Source organism: Lynx canadensis, chromosome D1, assembly GCF_007474595.2.
Source record: "Lynx canadensis isolate LIC74 chromosome D1, mLynCan4.pri.v2, whole genome shotgun sequence".
Taxonomy (NCBI): Eukaryota; Metazoa; Chordata; class Mammalia; order Carnivora; family Felidae; genus Lynx; species Lynx canadensis.
The window spans coordinates 104,191,346-104,200,796 of NC_044312.2; the positions used below are offsets into that span (position 1 = coordinate 104,191,346).

Below are 9,451 nucleotides of genomic sequence, written 5' to 3' on the forward strand. Positions count from 1 at the left end.
CTGGAGGGTATTATGCTAAGTGAAATTAGTCAGAGAAAGACAAAAATCATACGACTTCACTCATATAAGGACTTTAAGAGACAAAACAGATGAACATAAGGGAAGGGAAACAAAAATAATATAAACACAGGGGGACAAAACAGAAGAGACTCATAAATATGGAGAACAAACTGAGGGTTACTGGAGGGGTTGTGGGAGGGGGAATGGGCTAAATGGGTTAGGGGCACTAAGGAATCTACTCCTGAAATCATTGCTGCACTATATGCTAACTAACTTGGATGTAAATTTTAAAAAATAAAAAATAAAAATTTAAAAAAATCATCCTTCTGTCCAAGCCCAAAGGAGCTAGTCTCTTCAGACAGAGTAAGAGACTATTCTCATGGCTAGAAAGGTTCAGGGTCACTTGGAGGTACAGGATTATCTGTTTCAGTTGAGCTTACTCAAATGTCCTTCTTTCAATTCTCATCAAAATTCAGTATTCTCAGTTTAAGAAACAAGTGAATCAAACCTTTTTCTTTTCTCCCTTCCTCTCTCCAAACACAAAAATTAGTGATTTCCTTTGTGTGGAGTGTCTGGCCTTAAATTATTTTTTATTTGTACATGACCCTCCATAGAATCAAGGTTTTTACATTCTTATACTACATCATGCTATATCAGAGTAAATTTTAAAATTTTTAGAGGAAAAAGCCGTGTATCTAACGTCTCTCTCACAGAAAGATAGTAGGTTTCTGTGGAAAGAGAATGGAGTTATGAAGGGAAGATTACAATTGACCTTTCAACACATTTATGTGCAATTGCATTCCAAAGTAAATGAATGTACCATTCATTGGTGTCATATAATCATGGGTTCAAATATTGGATCAATCTCTTACTAGCCATAAAATTTTGAGCAACTCATTTAGCTTTTCTGCATATATATACAGCTTTGCTTTCTTCTGCAGAGTAGGCGTTTATCTTGTCCTATGTGTTCTTCTGCTATCCTGAGTTCGTTCATCATGTACCACCAGAAGAGATTTTGACTAGCCTTGGGGGATCAGAAGAGACGGCTACTGGGATGGAGTTTAATAACATTGCGTTCGGAGCATTTATTTGAGTATGTGTTCTCCATACCACCCCAGAGATCAATTAACTACAGATCTTTGAGGTTTGGGTGATACATTTCTTTCTCTTTCAAAAAAGACCCTCAAGGGCAAATGTAATGAAATATCTCCAAGGAGAGAGGAAAAAATCTCTCTCAAGTTCATTTCCAATCCCAGCTTTGAAACATTTTCAACATGACCCCAACTGCAGATATTAGCAGATACCAGAGGAACTTCTTAAAGATTATATCTCTCTCTTCTCTCTGTATATTTTTCTCTCCTACTTTTCTGCTCGCTAACACACATTCTATGCATCAAGTGGATATTTTTATCTCCCCTGAACAAACCAGCTCCAAACTTGCTCTCCCAGCTCATTAGCACTTTGGGGATTGAAAGCAGTTACTGAAGCATGATTAGACTCCTTTCAACACAAAACTCAAGATGGGTATCAGCTAAAGGACAGACAGACGAGAGGAAGAGGGTGAGTTCAGTCATTCATCTTTTATTGTTTTGTCTTCTTGCTTTATAGAGCACTTTAGATCTACAAGACTATACAGATGACTAAGTTCCTTGGATTTTAGTTTTTCTCCATGTACTCTCAATTCTGTCTTTTCCCCAATTCAGCCACAATCTTACCTTACCCCTGCTTTGGTGGGCTTCCTGGACTATGTTTGAGCCCTTGCAACTAGAAAGAGAAATTAAGAGGAAATGAAATTTTGAAGGAATTGTTATGCCCTCGAACAGAGATCCAGTTATTAGTAAGTGGTTTGAAAATCAATTTGGAAGGGCTGTGATTGGGGCAGACTTTACATAGCAGATTTTCCAAACACCACAGAGACCTCTCACCTCTAAAACCCTCTCTCTCTTTTCTAACTGGTGGCCTGCATTTTACCATCTGAATCTTAATTCTTGGAGTCAAGCTTTGGTGCTTTTTGAATGCTCACCTTATGTCAAGAGGGACTCTTTCATTTCCATCAACTATTTGTACATTGTAGGACAATTTGTACATCTGTAGGACAGACCTGGAAGAAGATCTTGAGGGATTGGGCTCCTGCAGCAGTGAGAGGAGGAGGCATCATGAAGTGGAGGACAGAGCCCAGGGCAGGAATAATGGGCAGATCAGATGATCCACACCTACTCCCCAGTTTGGCCGAAACTCTTGTCATTACACCATTTTTTAATTCCATCACCAACTATTCTGTTAAACTCGGACTAAGCAGACTTAGTACTGTCTTGCAGATATTTGATAAAAGATGAGCTGAGTTGTAAATCAACTTTATCAGTTCCCATCAATTCCTGAGTGTCTTCTGTGTGCAAGGTACTATTCTAGGTGCCTGATTTTGCTGGCTTTTCATATCTTCACAATGGCCTCAAAGACTAGTGTTATTCACAAAGATGCAGTTCAGCATCTGTGAGTGCAGTGAGGTCACTGAGCCTCCCAAACTCTCCTTTTTCCAGCTGCTATTGTTTATACTTATAGGATAGTAGGGAGTCTAGACTCAGACCAAAATGAGCCCTGCAAGTTTGCTGTGAGTGAAGATTTTCTTTCTCTGTGAAAAAAAGAAGAAAGTCCTCATGAGCAGAGTTCAGTGGCATAAAGTGCTCCCAAGAGCCCTTAAATACCTTCTGTTTAATGTTCTAGAGTAAGATTCAGGGCATCCATGGGCAAGAGTGAAACTCTGGGTATGCTTTTTCTCTTGTTCAGTTTGCCCAGATTCACTTTCTGTTTCTGGGAATGGTAAATTTCATTCTTAAATGTGGAAGTTCTCCCCACTGATGGCAACATTCAAACAGACTTGCAGTTGACCTATCAACCCCTAGATCATTAAATTCTTCAACCCCTCTCCTAAACACTTGTTACAAACCTACATGTCCCATCAGTGAACTCCTCAATTCAGTAAGGTAAGCACATTTCCCCCACATAAGGGGGAGAGTTTCCAAATAAGACCCAGTTCCTTAAAGAATTCTTTAAGGAATATTCACTGCTGATAGCAATCACAGTCCCAATTAAGCAAAATCTTATCTCAAGACCCATGAGCCTTGTGCACATTATCTTAAGCAACCCTTCAACAACTCTGTGAAGAAGTCACTGTTATCCCCATTGTACAAACGGAGAAACTGAAACTCAGAAAGCCTAAATGAGTTGCCCAACATCCCACAGGTGGCAAGTGGCAGAGTCAGGATGAGAGCCAGGCTTGTCCCGAAGCCTACCCAGAATTATAACCACCACCTTACTCCCCGCCTTTTCCTGATAACCTGAAGAGGTGCCCCCCAAAAGACCTTGAATCACATTGCAGACCTCAGGTGTCTACCTAAGGGCAGAGCTCATGTGAATGGGTGAGTGCTCCAGCAGAGCTGTTTGGTGTTACTCACTGATGGTTTGCTCCCCTCTCTCTTTTTTTCTCCCTTCCCTATTTTCATCTGCTTTGTCTCCTAAACTCCACATATGAATGAAATCATATGGTATTTGTCTTTCTCTGACTTATTTCACTTAGTATAAAACACTCTAGCTCCATCCACATTGTTGCAAATGGCAAGATTTCATTCTTTTTGATGACTAATATTCCATCATATATATACATATATATTTATATATACATACCATATTTATACATACTATATATACATTCATATATATACATTATATATATACACATACATATTATACGTTATATATACACATTATATATACACATATATTATAAATATATATTTATATATGCATACTATATTTATAGTAGCATTATCAACAATAGCTAAACTACAGAGAGAGCCCAAATGTCCAGCAACTGATGAATGGATAAAGAAGATGTGGCTCTCCGTATAGTTTGGCTATTGTTGATAATGCTACTATAAACATTGATGTGCATATATCCCTTCAAACCTATATTTTTATATCCTGTGGGTAAATATCTAGTAGTGCAATTGCTGGGTGGTAGGGTAGTTCTATTTTTAATTTTTTGAGGAACCTCCATACTGTTCCAGAGTGGCTACACTTGTTTGCATTCCCACCAACAATAAAAAAACAATTTGCCAAATCCTCCCCAATATCTGTTGTTTCCTGTGTTGTTAATTTTAGCCTTTCTGACGGGTGCGGGTGGTTTTGATTTGTATTTTCCTGAGGATGAGTGATGTTGAGCATCTTTTCTTGTGTCTACTAGACATCTGGTTGTCTTCTTTGGAAAAATGTCTACTCATGTCTTCTACCCATTTCTTAACTAGATTACTTGGTTTTGGGGTGTTAAGTTTGGTAAGCTCTTTCTAGATTTTGGTACTAACCCTTTATCAGATATGTCATTTGCAAATATCTTCTCCCAACCCACAGGCTGCCTTTTAGTTTTGTTGATTGTTTCCTTCACTGTGCAGAAGCTTTTTGTCTTGATGAAGTCCAACAGTTGCCCTTGGATTATCACTATTATGCCAGGTCTACTCTTCTCCTTGTGGTCCATGAGAAGCATGTCCACAGCTAAGGCCTGGAATAGCTCTTCAGTAACCATGTTCATCTTCCTGGGATTTGCAGACCATCCAGAACTCCAGACCCTTCTCTTTGTGACCTTCCTGGGTATCTATCTTGTGACACTGGCCTGGAACCTGGCCCTCATCTTTTTGATCAGAGGTGACCCCCGTCTGCACACACCCATGTACTTCTTCCTCAGCAACTTGTCTTTCATCGACATCTGCTACTCTTCTACAGTGGCCCCCAAGATGCTCACTGATTTCTTCCGGGAGCAAAAGACCATATCATTCTTGGGCTGTGCTGCTCAGTTTTTTTTCTTTGTCAGTATGGGTCTCACTGAGTGCTTCCTCCTGACTGCCATGGCATACGACAGATACGCAGCCATCTCCAGTCCCCTGCTCTACACAGCCATCATGTCCCAGGGCCTCTGCACACGCATGGTGCTTGGGGCATATGTTGGTGGCTTCCTGAGCTCCCTGATCCAGGCCAGCTCCATATTTCAGCTTCACTTCTGCGGACCCAACATTATCAATCATTTCTTCTGTGACCTCCCTCCAGTACTGGCACTTTCTTGCTCTGACACCTTTCCTAGTCAAGTGGTGAATTTTCTCGTGGTAGTCACTACTGGGGGGACATCATTCCTCATCCTCATCATCTCCTACAGTTACATAGGAAATGCTGTCTTGAAAATCCGTTCAGTGGAAGGCCGAAAGAAAGCCTTCAGCACATGTGCCTCACACTTGATGGTGGTGACTCTGTTGTTTGGGACGGCCCTTTTCATGTACCTGAGACCCAGCTCCAGCTACTCGCTTGGCAGGGACAAGGTAGTGTCTGTGTTCTATTCACTGGTGATCCCCATGCTGAACCCTCTCATTTACAGTTTGAGGAACAGAGAGATCAAAGATGCCCTATGGAAGGTGTTGGAGAAGAAGAAACTGTTTTCCTAGTTCACGATTGAAAATATATTTCTCCAGAGACAAATGATCTCTGGCATCTACCTCCACCTCTGACATTGACAAGGGAGACATCTTGTGTGCATATTTGAAAATGGAGGCTCCTCCCACCAGATTTCTCTCACCATTCCTCATGGCCATCTGCCTACTGACCCACCATGGATAGTCAAAAGGAGGAAGAGATTACTTCAGCAAAAACATCACCCCAGGATACCCAATTGGTATTACAACAACCACCTTTTATTGGGTGCTTAATGAGTACCAGGCACAAACGTTATTTAATTAAATAATGACGCACATAGCACCATCCCCATGTTATAAATGAGGAGACAGAGTCCCAGCAAGGAAGACTGACTTGCCCAGGACCATACAGGAAAAGGTTGAACCCATTCAGACCCAGGTTTTCTGAACTCCAGAGCCAGTGCTCTGCCCAAATGCTACCTTCCACATTCAACAACAAACAACCTTGAAGTTGTACAAGTGTATGACTCTTGTTACTGGCATATGGCAGAACCTAAAAAGATACACTATGTATGGTTGAGGTGAATGAGAGGAATAAGATACCTACTCCATTAAACACTCTTCCAAGACCTCCCTGTTGGATTCCCATTACAGCTACTCAATAATTTGCTAACACTGAAGGACAATACCCTTTGCTGCCATTTTTCTCTATCTCCACTACATTGGGGCCTAGAAATTCTGAACTCAACGGAAACACATCAGTGCTCTTCTTCCCAGTCTCAATCACCGAAACCACCTAGTTGGTCAGTATCTTCTAGATTTCTACCACATCATCCTGTTCAGCACCTGACTCCATTTCATAGTATGGTCTCCTTTTCTCACCATATCCTGAGTTCTTCTTGCTCTCTTCTATTTGAACCCATTGCTCCTATAAGATCCTTGCTTCTTTCCCTGTATAGATTAGCCCTTGCAGACCCACAGTGAGTATTATTTGCTATCATCTCAGGAAGGTATACCCCAGGCTCTCACCTCCAGGTCATTACTCCTTTATGGAAGGTACTTACAGTGGCATTGATCAGCACAACCATTTCTCCTGGCAAATCCCTCTCTCATTGTTCTGTGGCTCTCTTCCCTTCCCAACACACTGACTTTCCATTCGTGCAGGTCTAGTGGATATGCAGAAAGATTTAATTTGATTTTGTTGTTCATGTAAGTGGATTAATTATTTCCTTTGTATCTGGAAGAGTGTAAAGAATGCATGGGGAAGAAAGATATCTGTGTTAGGTCTCCTGGTTTCTCCAGTCTCCTAAATTCATTCCCACCCAAGGTCAAGCAAACTTAAAATGACCCATAGAAATAACACCCAATGGTATTACCCAATGGGTAACTTTTCCTGAAGTTCCTTTATCAGTTACCTTTATGAATATTAGAACCCATATGACATCATTGTATTGGAAAGTCTGGGGATCATTTCTACTGATGGTTGCTACACCCTGGACAGCTCTAGTTTTGTGCTTCCCCAGCTAGCTGAGGATAATGTGAGGAGGTCTTTGTGATTATTTAAAATGTAAGATCCAATGGAGGGGCCAAGAAGAGCAGACCTCAGGACCAAAAAATTGATTATTCCTTTGAAGCTTAGCATTGATATGCTTGAATTCTGGGGTTTTTTTTTAATCCAAATGAATACAACTTGATTAAGGATAATTATTCTTTCTTCCTAAAAGAAGTGATTCAATTTATGAAAATTATGGGAAAAGGTTTACTTAAAGAAAATCTTTATTCAATATCAGATCATCTTACCTTCTTCTTTAAGTTCAAACATACACACATCCCCTTTGTTTTCCCTTATGTCTTATTTTGCAACCAATCTTAGTTCATATACCATAGACCTCCACGTGACCTCATGAAGGAGCTTTACATGTAAGCTTTACACATAAGTACATGTAAAATGTGGCCTCTACATAGTTTGATCTGAGGAATCTGAGTGTATTAGTTTATTATCACTACTGTAAACTAATTGCCACAAACGAAGTGGCTTCAAACCACATACATTAATTATCTCAACGTTCTGTAGGTTAGAATTTTGACAAAGGTCTCACTGGGTTGAAATCAAGGCATCGGCAGGGTTGTGTTCCTTTCTGGAAGCTCTAGGATAGACTCCATTTCCTTGCCTTCCCCAGCTTCTAGAGGCCACCTGCATTCTTTAGCTGGTGGTTCCCTTCCTCCATCTTCAAAACCAGTGATGTCACATCTATGCTGAGCTGGGAAAGGTTCTCTGTTTTTTTTTAACTATGTGTTTAATTTTAATTCCAGTGCAGTTAACATACAGTGTTATATTAGTTTCAGGCGTACAATACAGTGATTCAACAATTGCATACATTATTCAGTGCTCATCATGATAAGTGTACTCTTAATCCCCTTCACCTATTTCCCCCATTCCCTCACCCACCCACCTTCCCTCTAATAACCATATGTTTGTTCTCTATAGTTCAAAGTCTGTTTCTTGTACTCTCTCTCTCTCTCTCTCCATCTCTCCCTGCCTCCCTCTTTTTCCCTTTGCTCCTTTGTTTTGTTTCTTAAATTCCTCATAGGAGTGAAATTGTATGGTATTTGTCTTTCTCTGTCTGGCTTATTTCGTTTAGCATTATACTCTCTAGCTCAATCCAAACTGTTGCAAATAACAAGATTTCATTCTTTCCTTATAGATGAGTAATATTCCATTTTACACACACACACACACACACACACACACACAAACACACACAAACACCCTATCTATTCATCTACCCTCAAACAGTTAAAAATGAAACTACTGTATGATTCAGTAATCGTACTACTGGGTCCTTACCAAAAAAAAAAAAAAAAAAAAAAAAAAAAACACTAATTCAAAGGGATACTAGCACCTCTATGTTTATTGTAGCATTATTTACAATAGCCAAGTTATGGAAACAGCCCAAGTGTCCATTGATAGATGAGAGGTTCTCTGCCTTTAAAGACTTTTGTGATTATATTTTGCCCACCTGGATAATCCAGGAAAACCTCCTTGTTTCAAGGCCCATAATTCAATCACATCTGAAAAGTCCTTTTGCCTGAAAGATAATCTACTTATGGGCTCCTGGTATTCAGATGTAGGCATCTTTGAGGAGCCACGCTTCTGCTTATTTAGTTCTATTAATACCTATCACTTGATTTGAGCTTATGAGGCCAGCTCTCAAAAACATTCATGAGTTCCCCATGGCCCTCAAAGTTAGTCTTTAACATGCATTATTAAGTCCCTTTTGCTTTTCAATATAGTCCTGCTTACCTCTATAGCTTTTCACCCCCACCCTAGCACTTTGGGATCTGGACAGCACTGTCACATGACAACAACAACTCCTTCTCTTCCTCCCCCTCTTCTTCTTCTTCTTCTTCTTCTTCTTCTTCTTCTTCTTCTTCTTCTTCCTCCTCCTCCTCCTCCTCCTCTTCCTCTTCTTCCTCTTCCTCCTCTTCCTCCTATTCTTCCTCAACTACTTCTTCTTCTCCTTCTTCTTCCTCTTCCCCTTCCTCCCTTCTTCTTCTTCTTCTTCTTCTTCTTCTTCTTCTTCTTCTTCCTATTCATCTTCTTCTGCTGGTTCTTCTTCTTCTGCCTTGAGCTCTTTACACAATGAATTTTCTCTTTCCTCCATACCCTTTTCAGTTAACTAATGGCTTCTCATCTTTCAGGTCTCTGCTCAGGAAGCACTTCCTCCATGAAGATTTGCCCACACTTTTCCCAAATCCAAAACGTAATCATTTACTCAGTCGTTGCACTAACATGACTGTTTGCAATTGCTCGATCTGTAACTTGTCCTATACACTAGACTATAATTTCCTTGAGGACAGAGACTGACCCTTGTTCACTGTTGTTCTCCCAGAACCTAACACAGTGGCATATAGTAGGCATGGAATAAATATTTGTTTAATAAATGAACGATTCACTGTTCATAGTAATTTTGGCTTTTGCTGAGTATAGTGCTTATATT

General features: G+C 40.2%; 1 protein-coding gene across 1 annotated transcript; it reads left to right on the top strand.

Annotated features, from left to right (window-relative positions):
• Positions 1 to 4,535: 4,535 nt before the first annotated feature.
• Positions 4,536 to 5,483, top strand: LOC115525867 (olfactory receptor 5A1). Its single transcript, XM_030333276.1, has one exon. It carries the CDS (start codon positions 4,536 to 4,538, stop codon positions 5,481 to 5,483), a length of 948 nt encoding a protein of 315 aa, XP_030189136.1.
• The last annotated feature ends 3,968 nt before the right edge of the window (positions 5,484 to 9,451 follow it).